The sequence below is a fragment of the Chelon labrosus genome, assembly GCF_963514085.1.
Source record: "Chelon labrosus genome assembly, chromosome: 8".
Taxonomy (NCBI): Eukaryota; Metazoa; Chordata; class Actinopteri; order Mugiliformes; family Mugilidae; genus Chelon; species Chelon labrosus.
This window is the reverse complement of record NC_140358.1, coordinates 27,998,328-28,014,235: the sequence shown is the minus strand read 5'-3', so window position 1 is coordinate 28,014,235 and position 15,908 is coordinate 27,998,328. Positions and strand designations below refer to the sequence as shown.

General features: G+C 43.0%; 1 protein-coding gene across 1 annotated transcript; it reads right to left on the bottom strand.

The window, feature by feature from the left end:
- Nucleotides 1-8,021: 8,021 nt before the first annotated feature.
- On the bottom strand, nt 8,022-14,885 carry g3bp1 (GTPase activating protein (SH3 domain) binding protein 1). The gene is made up of 12 exons (XM_084549968.1): nt 14,751-14,885; nt 12,244-12,360; nt 12,076-12,157; nt 11,572-11,745; nt 11,400-11,490; nt 11,048-11,141; nt 10,650-10,893; nt 10,457-10,561; nt 10,099-10,216; nt 9,620-9,745; nt 9,412-9,521; nt 8,022-9,324 (listed from the first exon to the last, which is right to left on the bottom strand). Exons 2-12 carry the CDS (start codon nt 12,336-12,338, stop codon nt 9,064-9,066), a joined length of 1,500 nt encoding a protein of 499 aa, XP_084406094.1. The 5' UTR covers nt 12,339-12,360; nt 14,751-14,885; the 3' UTR covers nt 8,022-9,063.
- Between the last annotated feature and the right edge of the window lie 1,023 nt (nt 14,886-15,908).

Below are 15,908 nucleotides of genomic sequence, written 5' to 3'. Positions count from 1 at the left end.
TCAACGTGTTCCTCTGACTGTCTCTCATTTGTTTCATATTGCTTTTTTAATTGTGCCAAACTGAGCGCGTGCGAAGCGTTCTGCAGCTCCGACCTTTTCTTCTGGAGGATTGACCTGCGTCTTCTGGGTTATTTTTTGTTTTATTATTTTTGATCCCTGAGAGTCGCTCGATCCCAGACGGAGTAAATACGCGGATCCTCGTTGAGTTCACTGGGACTGAAACATGTTTACATCTTAACAGTGCTTCCTTTCACTTTTTCGACCCCCCCCTCCCACCTTAATGTGACACCCACAACCCTCCCACCCATCTCCAGCTGTTATATGACACCTGTTCAACCTTAATTAACTGTGTTTTCATCTCATTCACCATCGAGTGCAGCCGCAAACGTCACAGAGCTTCATAACCACCCGCACGGCGTAGGATTGACTTTGTTGGACGGGAGTTGATCTTTCTGCAGAAGTTTGATGATTTTAACAGATTAATTTGTTTTAACTTTGCGCCAGGCTTCTCTATGCAATGATCAGTATATGCAAATATGAGTTTGACTTCCTCTCAGCTGCTCCATCTCACATTTTCTGTTTTGTCACCGCAGACTAAGTACTCTTTGTTTTATGTTAGAAAGGGAAGGAGAGAGGTCAAAATATGTAAGGAACAAAATGACAAAATCTTAAATTGAACAACACATTTAAAGATTTATTGTATTTTTATTGTTGTATTCTGAATTTCCCCTTTATTTTAACACAAACGTGTCTAAAATATACATTTTTGGGCAATTCTTTCTGAGAGTAAGACTAAAAATTGATGTCACTTTTTAGTCATTAACAGAGCTACAGACGGGAGGTGATTAGCCTAGCCTAGCCTAGCATAGCCTAGCCTAGTCTAGCCTAGCATTATTTGACAAAGAACAGTATGAAACTATATGTTGATTTTACAGTTGGGCTTGTGCACTGAACAAATGATGTCAGATGTCAGTTTGTAATGTTAGTTCAGTTGTTGCAATGTATATTTTATCTTTATGCTAAGCTAGGCTAATGGCCCACCCAACTACAGCTCACATTTTTCTGTGAACAACCAAGGTTTCCTAAATTATCAATATAATTATACATTTGATCAGTGTGGTTGTGTAGTCGCCTCCACCGTCCAGTCCAACTTGGTTTTGAAGCAAAACCAAAGAGGTGTTATTTTGTTTTTCCTGTTTGCCGTAGCTGTCATTGCCTTTTGCTGCTTTTGTCATTCATTCTCAGAGATGTGTAGAGGATGTAACATCACATTATCTTTCCAATTAGTAACTTATCATATATGGCAGTATTTATTTTGTCGGAACAACTTCAGAGAAAATAATATTATAATATCTATAACATATTTTGATATGCATTTAGCCTCCACGTAACATTTAACCTACTTTATCCCTTTATACCTACGTGACTTTTGCCTTTTTATCTTCAGACAAAGACTTTTTTTCAACCTGGTGGTACAGATATGATCAATCTTAGCGCGTGTCAACATCTGCGTAAATTAAATATGTTTTGTTCCACCGTAAATTCAATACAACTTTAATCGGTATAGTTTCTGTCAGAGCATGTGAGACTGAATCCGAAGGGCTATGCTACACACATATTCTTCTATTCACATTTCTACACGTTTTGACTTTAAAAGTGGAAGTGCCATAAAATAACACGCTTCATTCCAAAAACTATGCATTTCATTCATCAGATCATTCCCAGATAGAGTCGTGTGAGGCCACGATCGCTGAGGATGCTTAGTTAGGGTACAGCAGATACGTGTTTAGGACACGTCAAAGAATTGGCAAAATTTTCTGCTAAATAAATTTCACTTACTTTATGGGTTCACTAAACGTATCATTATCCCGTCTATGACTGCAGAGTAGTTGGCTAACATGAATATTGTTGCTGTGTAGTGTAGCTAGCTAACCTAAATTTTGTAGCTGCGTAAAGTAGGTAGCTAACACAAATTTCGCAGCTTTATCACGTGGCTAGCTACTAGCTAACATCGATTGCATAGCGAGCAGTTCTAGGCAACGCTGTTTCAACAATGTCAACATAAAACAGATGATGTTTGTATCTGCATCAACCCAAACTACACCATAAAACATCTTAGTATCGTACGAATAAAATAATCTCCAAAATCATTTACTTATCTTCCCCATTTTGCGTCATTACTCTAAGCTGTTGAGACATTCAACTCCAGTTTTTAGATCTATAAAATATAGATATATATATAGTATATAGAACATTATGGCTTTTGCACCGAAATATCCCTAACGTCTTAAGTCACATTTGTTTTTTTTCGTTTTCATTGCTGTGATACCATTTCATATTTATTTGTTGGCTCAGATTACATGCCTCCTTACTGGTCTTCCTTTCATGCTAGCATTACAAACAGTCCCAAAAGCCCAAAGATATTAGAAATAATACTTTAATAATCCAGCTAGACGATGTAGCTTAGTCTTTTGTTTTTTATTTTTATGCTAGGCCTCTCACACTTAACGTAGGAAGAAGCAGCACAAGAAAACGCACACAAAAAAAGGTTGCAATTAGCCTGCTTAGCTTACTTGATAGCATCTAGTGATCTACTTCCACATAGCATTTATTTGTTGTACCAAAAAAGCCCCATTTTTTTTTCTTTTCGTCCAAACGCAATTCACATGTAGCTCCAATGCTAAACTTAGCTTGTTAGCATTAGCGTTTGAAGAAAAATGTATCCCCTCCAAACAAATTGTACAGAAATACTGGTTTAACAATCTTGCAAGCTCATTATTTCCTGAAAAGGAGACATTAACGTATCACACGTAAGTCCAGGGGAGCTCACATAGTTTTATACCCAAAAGGCAGCTTTCGTAAGCTTCGGAGTTTGGGATATTTCGGTGCCAACGTCTAAATGAATGGTTGCACTCTGAGCCATTAATGTTGACTACAAGAACGCTGTAAACGATCTCTGCTCGTAGCAGTTCCTCCTCTCTGATCGTGGCCTAAACCAGAACTCGGCAGGCTCGGTCCGTTTAGGATGACTCGGTTTGCTCCTGTGCCATAAACCCTGCAGCTGGACTTAGTCCTTGAGCCTACTTGCCAACAGCAGACCTCCATTTACCAGAGCGTACATACAGTACATATCTTCTCGTGCCATATGGGGTTGAATATGCAACTGAAAAAATAAAAACAAACAAAAAAAAACAAACCTACAAGCATATCAGACATTCATTCAACCTCCATTTCTCATGATTCATTGCCCTGTTTCCTCAGGCGTGGGTGTTGTGTGTATCATAGTCATATTAGAGCTTTGTCATAGGCCGCACATCATCGTATTAATCATTGTGATACTGTATGGGGGTTTTGGGGGAAGGGGACGGGGTACGTAACATGAGATAGACCCTGGGTTTATAATTGCATTACGCTGCGGCGTGACGCAAACGGACTGAACAATGAACAGGAGGGTTTTCTGGGGAGTTTATAAATCCTTCAGTTCCGAAATGGTTCTTACAAGTAGCATGAGTTTGTTTTGTCGATGATTAATGATTCTACTGGTTTTAGGGGGGGTTTGGTTTGATTCTCTTGTATTTTATTGTATGTATTGTACAATCCGAAGCCCCGAGGGGGAGAGGGAAAATACAGTGACTCCTGAACTGCTGTGAACTAAAGGAAACATTGATATTATGATTATTATTATTATTATTATTATTATTACGGATAATTTATTTATTTTTTTGCACAAGTTGGAATGGCCTTAATTTTGCTTTACTTGCTTACTATTGTGTATTGGCACAAAGTGCACCCGTTTAATTTGCGACGCTCATTACGGCGCTTATAATCTGAGAGTGCACATCAAAGCAGGATGAACAAAAAAAAAATTACAAAAAAAAAGAAAAGTTCAGCAAATCCTTTTTATTTTTCATTAATCTGAGAAACAATATTTTGCATGAATATAAATACAATGGCAGATATTTTGGCTTGTACAAAAAATGTGAAGCAATTTGAAGAGAAAAAAAAAGAATGTACCGTTTCTGCTGTATCTGTATATATCTAAATATTTATTGAAATATGTCATACTACTAATTCTATTAACGATTAAAGGTTTTCTGAACAAAAATCTCTTTACCTGTTTTTGAACATTGTCAAAGGTTGTTGGAGTTGGATCTTCTTCTGCTTTCTGTTACTCAACTCAAGGATCTGTGTAATCATTGAAGAAAAAGTATTAAAAATTGCAAATAAATCATTGCTGCAGGGTGTGTTTATTGTCTGATATCCTCGTGACGGATGGACAATCTGTGTGTGCGTCGTTTGTGACGGTCACATGGATTCCTTGCGTCTTTTTTGAACTGTTTATAGTTGTGTAAAAGCATGTATAATTCTTGCCAATTTCCTTTTAAACCCAACATGCAGTCAAGTAACATCTTTAACAACAAAACTGTCAGAGTGCTTCAAGTTTAAAGCAAAAAAAACTAAACGGTAAGACAGACAGAGATGATTTTCCATGGGAAAATCACATTTATTTCCTGTTCTTTCAGTAAAATCTGCAAAACATTTCAAAGCTGAAGCAGGTTTAGGAAATACCGAACTGTTTACCTCCTCCTCCTCCACCCCCTCTTTGTTCCTCTTCCATCTACACTGCCTGGCCAAAAAAAATCATCACCACCTGGATTTAACTAAGCAAATAGGTAGGAGCCTCCTATTGGATAATTACTGCATGGGTGATTATCTTTCAGCTGGCGACAAGTTATTTAACCCCAACTGATGCAATGAGTAGCTTCTCATTTCTTAAACAACCATGTCTAAAGACACATCCTGTGGTCGTGGAAAAGATGTTAGACTGTTTGAGAAGGGTCAAATCATTGGCATGCATCAAGCAGAGAAAACATCTAAGGAGATTGTAGAAACTACTAAAACTGGGTTAAGAACTGTCCAACGCATTATTAAAAACTGGAAGGATAGTGGAGAACCATCGTCTTCCAGGAAGAAATGTGGTCGGAAAAAAATCCTGATTGATGGTGATCAGCGATCACTTAAACGTTTGGTGAAATCAAATGGAAGAAAAACAACAGTAGAACTCAGGGCTATGTTTAATAGTGAAAGTAAGAACATTTCCACACGTACAATGTGAAGGGAACTGAAGGGATTGGGACTGAACAGCTGTGTAGCCTTAAGAAAACCACTAATCAGTGAGGCTTCAATTTGCTAGGGAGCATAAAGATTGGACTGTGGAGCAATGGGAGAAGGTCATGTGGTCTGATGAGTCCAGATTTACCCTGTTCCAGAGTAATGAGGGCAACAGTGGTCAGACTCTCCCATCATCAGTACAAGATATTGGTGAAAAATGAATGAAACACTGGATGGAAATAAATCTGGTGACATTGGAGAAGATTATCCAAACAATGCCACAGAGAATGTGTGCTGTAATCAAAGTTAAAGGAGGTCAAACGAAATATTTTTTGGCCAGGTAGTGTATGTACAGTTTAAAAACTGAATGTCCTTCTCTTGTTGGTGTTATTATAAAGGAGGATCATAGTTTTACTGTTAAACGTCCTCGTCACCAAGGACTGAAGAAAACCCAGTGTAATCTGCGAGTTCATTTCAATTAGTTAAATTACAGAAAGATAACATTCAGTCCTTCATAGCGTGTAATCATTTTCAAGACAGAGATTTAGAGCATGAGTGGAGTTTTCACTAAATTCTTCAGTTTCCTGCTTCTTTTAAATCTCTTCAGACGGTTTAAACGCCTCCACATCAGGTGGATAATTACCTGATATTAATCCTCTGAAGTCTTTCTGCTCTCTTTAAATCTGTCTCAGTAGAATATTGTACCAGCTGCTGTCTCTAATGGATCTCTACCTACCTACCGCTGGATCAGAACCAAGAACAGCTGGTTGTTGTATGTTAGTCATGACTTGGGGAGATGGTACGTATTTAGGAACAAGCTGTGAAGTTTCTAGAGCACACGTTTAGTTAATATTTATTTATTGATTGGTTTATCTCCATTCAGGGTGAAGTGGTGTGGTGGTCAGCACTGATGCCTCACAGGCAGAAGGTTCTGGGTTCTAATCCTCCCACCGTCCAAAGACATGCTGGTTAGGTTCATTGGTGATTCTAAATTGGCCGTAGGTGTGAGTGTGAATGATTGTCTGTCTCTCCTGTCGTAGTCCTGTGATAGACTGGAGACCTGTCCAGAGTGGACCCCACCTCTCGCCAAATGACAGCTGGGATAGACTCCAGCCCCCCCACAACCCTCCACAGGACAAGCGGTTACAGAAGATGAACGAATGAATGAATGAATGAAAAACTTCTCAGAAAAATGAACTTACTCAAAAAACATCAGCATAGAAACCAGAAACCATCTATTTATTTTATTTGAGGTGTCCTCTACTGTTCTGGTTTGGCCCAAGTTCCATCCACTAACATGGAGGGGGCGGGGCTTATATATATGACCTATACTGCAGCCAGCCACCAGGGGGAGCTCCACATGTTTTTAGAGGAGCCGTCATGGCGTCCACTTTTCTTACAGTCTATGTTGTAAATATGCAACTGTTTGCACACTTGTGTGAAACAATTAAGGTGGTGTTTTTTGTGTAATTATAAAATCTTTCAAAATGTTTGTGAATGTCAGATCTGAATAAAACTGTCCCCGTGAAGTCTGTTTCACTAATTTGGCAGCGTACTACACTGAACACTTTAAACTCTCTCTTCATGGAGTGAAAGACTAAGTCGGTTTCTTGCAGAAAATCAATGCTAATCATTTAGATGGGAGCAGTTCATACGTCTCCAGACCCCTCAGACTCACTGCAGCAGGCTGAGAAATGAAACTCCGTGTATCAGCGTTAAAACAGGCCTGGCTGGTTGTGTATTCATATGCTGATTACTGGACGTGCAGAAATCCAATTAAAGAGAACGCTTACACGCCCTTAGGAGTTATTAAGTCAGGGAAATTGGGATTTTGTGATTCTTCCTCAAATGACTGGACTCAAATCTTCATTTTGCATTTAACTGCCAGCTCAGAATAATCTCCTGATAACCATGTCAACTCTCTGGTTACTGGAATAAATCCATTCTCTCTGAGCATGTTCTGCTCCACGTGGAGTAAACATCAGGTTGAGGGACAGAAAGATGGAGGTAGAAGAAACAAGATGAACCAAGATGGAATCTATGTGGACAGAGAAGATGGAGACGTGGAGACATCTTGGTCGTCTTCTTCTACTCTAGACATTCAGGACTGGAGGGAAAGATGGAAACACTTTTTCTTTCGCACCTCCCTTTTGTTCTTCTCTTTCTACTTTCATCTTACTCCTCCATCCCCTCTTACTTCCTTTCTTCACGGTAAGAAGAGAGGCAGATGAAGTGATGCACCCATCATGCCTAGTGTCTACTGTACAAGCCTGTGGGGGCAGTGCTATGATCTGGGGTTGCTGCAGTTGCTCAGGTCTAGGTTCAGCAACATTATGTGTCCAAAGAATGAGGTCAGCTGACTACCTGAATATACTGAATGACCAGGTCATTCCATCAATGGATCATATTCCAAGATGACAATGCTCCAGGATTCATGGGGCTCAGATTGTGAAAGAGTGGTTCAGGGAGCATGAGACATCATTTTCACACATGGATTGGCCACCACAGAGTCCAGACCTTAACCCCATTGAGAATCTTTGGGATGTGCTGGAGAAGGCTTTGTGCAGTGGTCAGACTCTCCATCATCAATACAAGATCTGGGTGAAAAATGAATGCAACACTGGATGGAAATAAATCTGGTGATATTGGAGCAGTTTATAGAAACAATGATACAGTGAATGTGTGCTGTAATCAAAGATAAAGGAGGTCCAATGAATTATTAGAGTGGGTGGCCTTTTTTTTTTTTTGGCCAGGCAGTAGTTGGACCAAGCTGGAGTCCATGTGGATAGCAACGTTGGAGACATCTTGGTTCTTCTAATCTAGCAATCTAACGCTCTATGTTTTGTTTATGTCAACACAAAACTGATCAGATCTTTACCTTGGTGAAGACTAAGACGGAAAATCAACATCAGACACATTTTATAATTTTTTTTAAAACAGTATCACTTTTAATTTAGTTCTCTCATCGGCAGGTGAGCTCAGTTCAAACATGATGACAAATGAAGTGCATCGGTCGCTTAACAGGTTTTGATAAAGGATTTTTTTGATACATGCTCCATTCGGACGCGTCTGTGAATCCACATATTACAAGCCAACATTATTACTCAAATAAAAACTACAGTTCAGCTCTTGACCTGATAGAATTAAAAAGATAAGACAGATCCATCGCTAGGTACAACGGTGGCAGCAATACACAGGATTGCCCAAGCAGTAAAGTACACGTTCCTTTAAGAAACAGGGAGAGAGAACGCGAAAAAAAAAAACCTAACCTCTGGGTTTTTTAATCCCCAATTCAAGTAGTATTTACCCCTTTTTTCTCATGTGTGTCTGCGTGTTTCGATTTGTTTCTTAATAAATTCAAGTTCAGCATGAAAAAACTAAACAAAAAAAAAAAAACTGACAGAAGTCCAGATAATACGTGTGTTGGTGGAGGACAAAGAGGACAGGAGGAAGATAAAAATGATGAAGAGTGATATCCTGGATTCCTCTGTGAGGGAATAAAGGAAAAGCAGCAGGTGAGAAAGAAGAAGAAGAAGAAGAATGAGTCTGGGGGAGGAAGGAGGGAGGGAAGGAAGGAAGGAAGCAGCCATCTTCATGAGAGACAGATATCAACAACGATGGCGGCTGAATTCAGCAGGAGCTGGTGTGACGTGATGGTGAAAAGCTCTCAACCAAACCTGCGTCAGTTACAGAAACAAATCCCTAATAAATACTTGAACTTTAAGGAGAAACAACGAGGAGGAAAACGAGTCAGAATTCGGCAACGCGGCAGAATTTGACTTCCGTTATTTAATTCCTGCTGATTTTTCTCCTGGGTGCAGAGTAAAAACAAAAAAGGGATTTTCTTTGAAAATTTTGCTCTGTCCAATCAGTTCCTGCGGCAGGAGATCAATAAATCACTCAAGTAAATCCAAACAGTAATCTAACTCAGGTTTGGAGCCCGGGTGCCCTTCACTGGCGTGGGGCGGAGTAGCGGCCCTCGCTGGGCCCGGCGCCCCGTCCGGAGCCGAAGCTGGGTTTCTGTGACATGCCTCCTCGGGTGGGCGGGCCTCGGGGGCCTCCTCCGCCGCCGCCGCCGCCGCCTATTCTCTCTCTGGGACCGCCGGGACCTCCAGGACCCCGGGGCCTCACGTCGCGCCTGTCGCCCTCCCTGGCCGACCGGGTCTTCTTCTCCTCCACGTTGAGACGGACGTCGCCTCTGAACTTGATGGGCTGAAGGCGGAGAAGGGACGATTAGGATCATATAAAAACAGAGTCACTTATTTTAAACAGTTTCAAACGGCGCCTGACGTCTCTTACTCGGTTGCTGAGGATCTTCTGTACGGGCTCAGAGTCATCAAACACCACGAAGCCAAAGTTTGGTAACTTCCCTCCGCTGTTGATCCTCAGCTCCAGGACTGTACCATACTCTACAGGAAGGGAAGAAAAAGAAAATACATTTTAAAACCCTTTATTGGGGCTGGTCCTGCTCGTCTGTAACTCCTCCTGTAATTTCCTCCCAACTTACGTTCAAAGAACTCCTTCAGCTCGGTCTTGTCCACGTCGTGAGGGACGTTGCCCACGAAGAGCTGGTGGGCGTCGGGATACCTGACCGCCCTGCGACCCTCCGACTCTCCCTGCTCGCCTTCTCGGACTGAAACAAAAGAAACCTGGAGATTAATTCGGTTTTATGAAAAGACAAAACAGCCGTTGGAGAAGTGAGAAGTTTAGAGGGTGCCATCGTTTCTGTTATAAAAGATACCGATTTTTAAGAATCGTTCAGAGGATTTTAGGAGATTAATTTGAATCCTCTATCAGACCCATCCCTTATGTTCACCTCAAGTTTTAAAGTTCTGTGTCTGAACACACCTGTACTCGCCTGCAGAATAAACACTGTGCATTTCCCCTTGGTGCTATATTCATATCTGATCACGTTTGGTTTGCACTCACGGCCTATTGCTCAGTTACCTGTCAGAAGACTTTTAGCATGTTGTTATCAGTGCGTACCTGGTCTGGGTCCTCTGTGTGCCGGTGGAGGACCTCCAGGCCTCTGTTCTCTCGGCCTCTGGTCTCTCTGTGGCCTCTGTGTTGCTGTCTGAGACTCTGACTTCACCTCCACTCTGGGCTGCAGGAGCAAAACAACAACAGAAAGAACGGAATAAGAGAGAGCAGGGATTTATGACATGACTTCAGGCAAAGAAAAGAACAAACAACAACTTTTATCATCATGGTAACAGGTGAGGCCAGCAGGTCTGTGTCCTGATCTGATTCCTTCATCTCAGCTGCAGCAAAGTCTCTAGTTTTTCTTTCAGAGATTGAACTGAGGACGTTTTACTGAAGTTTGCAAAGAGAAAGAGAAGCTTACTGGTGCTGTGGGAGTGACTTTGACAACATGTGGGGGGATTCCTGAGACTGGGACGGCCCCGCTGGGAGGGAGGTTCTTACTGGTGACCGACGCCCAGGAGAACGGCTGCAGAGAAGAGAAGACGCAGTGAACATCAGGGTTTGTGTTCTTTATTGAAGTTACTGAGCATCTCTTGTTTTTTATTCAAACCTACCCTGTTTTCCTCTGGAGCGGCGGGGGCGGGCTCGGCGGGCGCAGAGGCGGGTTCTGTGGTGGGCGCGGCGGCCGCGGGGCTCTTCTCTGTCTGGTCGTCGGCCGTCTGTGCGTCCGTCTGCGTCTCCAGCATCGACTCTGACTTCAGCTCCACTACAGCTGCCTCGGCCTCCTTCTCCATCTCGGGCTCAGGCTCTGGACTGGCGGCCACTTCGTCGTCGTCGCCGGGAACCGTCGGCTCTGAACTGTAACGGAGAGAGACAAATGTCACTTGTACTGTTTGCATGGGACAAGAGTAAACCTAATTCACATTAGAACGTTGAGTCTAATGTCAGGTTTCTACTTTTTGTTGTTTGGTGGTAAACGAAACAAAGTACTGTAAGTATTTCTATCCCGTACCAGGGTGTTGGGTCATAGAAGGGAGCAGATTCCTCTGTAGCGACGTCAGGGGAGGGAACCCTCTCCTCCAGCTCCTCCACCTCATCCTCAGACTCTGGAAACACAAAACCACGTTCAAATCCGTTAATATTCACACCTGCAGTTCACAGACAAGGAACACTGGACCTATTTTTTCCCCACGTTAAATTACTGCTTTAAAGTTTTAGAACTCGTTCTACTTTCAAATAAAAACAAGCCGCAAAAAACTGAATCTATAAACTCATCCCGATTAATTAATTTCCAGCCAAATAATTCTAAGATGAGAAAGACAAATAAGATGAAACAAGGAAAATTTAAAACACTGTTTTCTCACCCTCTGGGGGCTCAGAGTCGGAGTCGCCGAACACCTCGTCTTGGTAACGGAACACGTCGTTGTGGACGTAGAATTTGTTTGCGACGGTGCCCTGGAGGAGAAAGAGACAAAACGTTGAACCACAGAGTCTGAATCAAACCCGACGCTGAAGGTGTCGCAGCGTCGCACCAACCTCGGGGGCCAGCACGAAGGTCTGCATGAACTTCCTCATGGGCTGCATGTTGTTGGACAGCTCGCCCATCACCTGCACCACCACGCCCTCGTTCAGGGTGGCGTGGGCGTCCACGTGCCTGATCTTTGTGTGACAGTCTCGGAAACTGAGAGCCATCACCCTCTTGTGGATCTCCTGTAGAAGAGGGAGGAGGGTTGAATTAAAGTTTTCATCCAGACATGCCACGATGGTTTATTACAGCAGCGAGAAACTAAACAAACTAGTCAGATCTTCACCAAGCCCCAATTCTAAACTTTAGGCTCGTTTCTGGTTGTTGAATCAAAATGTACACAAACATTTAAAAGTTTAGACACTACAGGGACGTGGTTTTGGTTTTGTCGCACCGTTCTTCTTTATAGCTTTTAAATTCATGTTCCAAGACAACCTCCAGCTAAGAGCAACACTTCGTCTCCTCTGTGTGTTGGTGCGTGAGAGTTGAATGTGTCGACGCCGTCTCAGACTTACAGACTGTCCATAAACGGCCTCCGCTGGTTTGCCGTTGCTGTCCAGGCCGCCGTGCACGTAGGACGAGTTCTTTCCATAAAACCTGAGCACAGCGGAGGGAGCACAAAGTCGATTTTTATTTCTTTCTATACAAATCACAATGTACGGAGGTGTTGCTGCCGGTCGTACCTGTGCAGGTAGTCGGGGGCCTGGTTCAGGAGTGTGTAATACTGTCGGACAAACTCTCGCCCGACCAGCTGGGCACTTGGCTTCTCCATCACCATTTCTTTGGTCAACTGGAAATCTCTGCAGGAAAATAAAAGACACCAATGAGCTCGATGGTGAGAGAAATAATAAAATAATAAAAAAAAATGATTTCTGTCGTCGTGCACCAAGAGTTAAGACCCTTCCTTTAATTTATTCATCTAGAGAGAACTTTTCCTCGGTCCCGATAACCGTTGAGACGTTTATTTATTTAGCTCCACCCTCTGTAAGCAGAGATTTTGCAACTATACGCCCACTAGTAAGAATGAGTCCCGCAGTAAAGTTGCTGGACTGCGAATTAGTGTACCTAATGAACTGGCAAGTAGGTTAAACAAATCACACATCAGGTTGGGTAACTTTCAGGTTTGAGGGACGCAGTGGTTTACAGGACGCCATAGCAACAGCTACAGACCAGAGTCTATTGTTCCCGAACCCAAACAAGCACACGTCTGCTGCCGTTTCTTATTTTTATTCCCAAACTGTTACACTTTAGGTTTTAATCTGGTGTCGATAAATCACCAGACCACGTCCAAGTCGTAACAGTTCTGGGTGTAAATCCAGCTACGTAAACAGCTCGTCTGATTTCACAACAGCACACGATACCTGACTCACTTTTAATTAGTTTCAAAGCCGAGGGCACGAAGCAGGCTAAGATGTGCGGGGCGGGACGGGACGGGACGAACCCGATGAGAATTCACTGCATCAACAGGAAAACGGCTCGACCGGGGGAATGTTAGAAGAAGATCACCCCAGAGGTTTGCTTTCACATATGGTGGATACAAATCTTTAACAGACATTCAGATCTCTCTCTGAATCATGTAATATGTAATAGAATAACGTCTGGATGAGATTACAATCGACTCGAGACTCAGTTTAGTGTGATGGGGTTAGTTTTTGTGATGTTATATCAAGGTTTTCTGTAATTTAGGTGCAGGACGTGCATCCCAGACGATTACACACACGTTTTTGTGCTTCTTTTTCAAAGGAATTAAAGCTTCCACTGAAAGCTGCGGCATGCTTCAACAGACCCACATTCTTGTCCATATTCATTGAGCAAACGGTGCGTATGCTGTTGTTGTCACGACACAAGAAGACGCAGCCATCAAGCTTGCTAAACTTGAAATATTGCACAATTTCAAGAAGATTTCAAGTCTCTGCGTGTCGATTTTTGAGTGGAAACCGGTGCGTCTTCCTGGAAAGGATGGAAAAATAAATGTCTACCACATCTGGTATAAACCTGAGGAATAAAACAAAGTATCTCTGACTTTTGGTGCAGAAAATAATAAAAGATGCATGAAAAGCGGGCATCCACCATCCTGGGAAACAAGTGCTCTCCTTTAATGGACTGTCTGCCACACCTGTGCACACAACTTGGAGCCATCTGTTGTCCTGGCACTCACTTAAGCAACCAAACCAGCAAACATTAACCGATGCATCAGGCTAAGCTAATCGCGTTGAGGTGCAGCAGCAGCAGCAGCAGCAGCAGCAACCCGACGAGCTCAAAGTGCTAGCACGGCTTTAAAATGAGCTTATATGAATAATAAAAGTATAATATAAATGCTAAAACTCAATGTGAGAAAGCAGCATGTGGGGGGGAAAAAGAGCACAAGCATGGAAGGCAGACAAAGGCCACGCCGTGCCCGCAGCAGCGGTGCCATTAGCCGGCCTGCACACGCTCGTCGCCCGTCATGGCGGCCACGGCGCGTCGGTGGGACCGCAGGGAGGTGAAGTCCCCCCCGGTCACATACTCCAGATATAACCCCTGGCCTCAAATGGCAACTCTGGCCGGCCCTCTAACATTTTGCTAAACCGCGACAGCTGGGTGAGCACAAGGCCCCCCAAAAGTAGTAGGGCGAAAGCTGGGAGCAGGCTAAAGCCCCCCTCCCCAAACACGTGTCCCTGGCTGGTCCCCGGCCACACTTTGGGCCAAATTAGCCGGGCTAGCTTGAGCGTAACGAAGGAGGGAAGCTAAATCAGACGAGGGAGTGCGTTTAATAAGTGGGATAGGGAGGAAAACTCCCAAGTAGGGGGCTAAGACAGGCAGGAAGGGAGGGAGTCACGACTGAATGAGAGCTAAGAGTGGGCTACACACGGGCCGCGGCTAAATCCTGGAGGCAAAGTGAAACCAAGCTGTCATGGCGGCGGCTGTATCCCGCCACTTAAAAATGTTACCGACCACATCGCACAAAGACACTTTCAGATACTCAATCGCCTGTAAAATGTTGTTTAATTTCAACCGAATTGGCGAGAAAAAAAAAAAAAAAAAACGAGCTACTCGGTTCAAATGTTGCTAACGGCCACCACCTCCATACCAGGACGTAGACGGAGCCCGGAAGAGCGACCCAGATTATCAAAATGACGGCAGTTAGAAAATCAAATAAAGAAAACTTTTTAACGTAAATTATACATCTTATAAAAGAGGGGAAACTTACCAGCGGGATCAATTATCAATAAAAAAATAATAAACGTTGCTTCAGAACCGAGTGATTTCTTCCAAATCACCTTAACGGCTGCTGCCAGAACACTAGCGGCTTCGCAACGTGCTGGAGTGCTCGGTTACCGGTTTCTGCTCCTCAACCGAACTTGACGCCCCGCCCCCCCCTTGGGAAGATTTCTAGCCAATCGCTCGCCTCGACCCGTTCTGACAGCCAATCACGAAGCGTTATATCAACACCCAAACATGATGTTTCTTGAGGCGGCTAATGGGAACACGCAAATGAACGGCGGTGCGTTTGCTTCACTCGCAGGCGTCTGCCGGTTTATTATTAGCAGGCGCAGTGCAATGGATTTAAGTCCCCGCTTGGTGGCGACAAAAAGTTGTGGAAGTGTGTTTGAAGCGCTTGATTGAATGAGTCGTCAGTTATACCGGAAGTGATTTAATGGAATTAAAAAGGAGGGTTTGAATCAGAGCTAGGGTTTTTAAATTTGTACATTCTTGCTTATACTATTTTTATTTTATTTTACTAGATTTTATTTTACTTATTTTTTTATTTCTATTTTTTTATTTAATTTAATCTTTCTTATCTGAGGTCCTTAAGAGTGTTTCTAATGTACAACTAAGCTACTGTGACCAGGCAATTTCCCTTGTGGATGAATAAAGTTTATCTAAGTCTAAATGGAGGAAGAAAAGAATGAGGAGATGGAGGAGGAAAAGAAGAAGAAGAAAAGGGATGGAGAGAAGAATGACAACGAAAGAGTTGGGGGAAGAGGAAGAAGAAGAAGGTGTTGAGGAAGAAGAGAAACAACGAGCAAAAGAAGAAAGAAGAGGAGGAAGAGGTGAAGGAAGACCAGGTGAAGGAGGAAAAGGAGGAGGAGATTCAGGAGAAGAAGAAAGTAGAGGACAGAGAAGAAGAAGAAGAAAGCGGAGGATGAAAAGAAGAAGTCGGAGGAGGAAAAAGAGAAAGAAACAGAAGAGGAAAGAATTGTGAGGAGAAGAAGAAAGGGCAGAGGAAGAAGATGGAGAAGGAGAATGAGGAGTAGGCGGAGGAGGGAGGTGAGGAAGAAAGAGAAAAAGAAGAAATGGAGGTAGATGAGAAGGAGGACACAGAGGAGGAGGAGATGGAGGATGAGAGAAGAATGACAAAGAAGGA

Coding starts and splice junctions, on each gene's coding strand:
- g3bp1 (XM_084549968.1), bottom strand. CDS start 12,338: ATGGTGATGGAGAAGCCAAGTGCCCAGCTGGTCGGGCGAGAGTTTGTC. Junction 11,746..12,075: donor AGGCCGTTTATGGACAGTCT/GTAAGTCTGAGA, acceptor CCTCTTCTACAG/GAGATCCACAAGAGGGTGAT. Junction 9,325..9,411: donor AGAAGATCCTCAGCAACCGA/GTAAGAGACGTC, acceptor CTCCGCCTTCAG/CCCATCAAGTTCAGAGGCGA.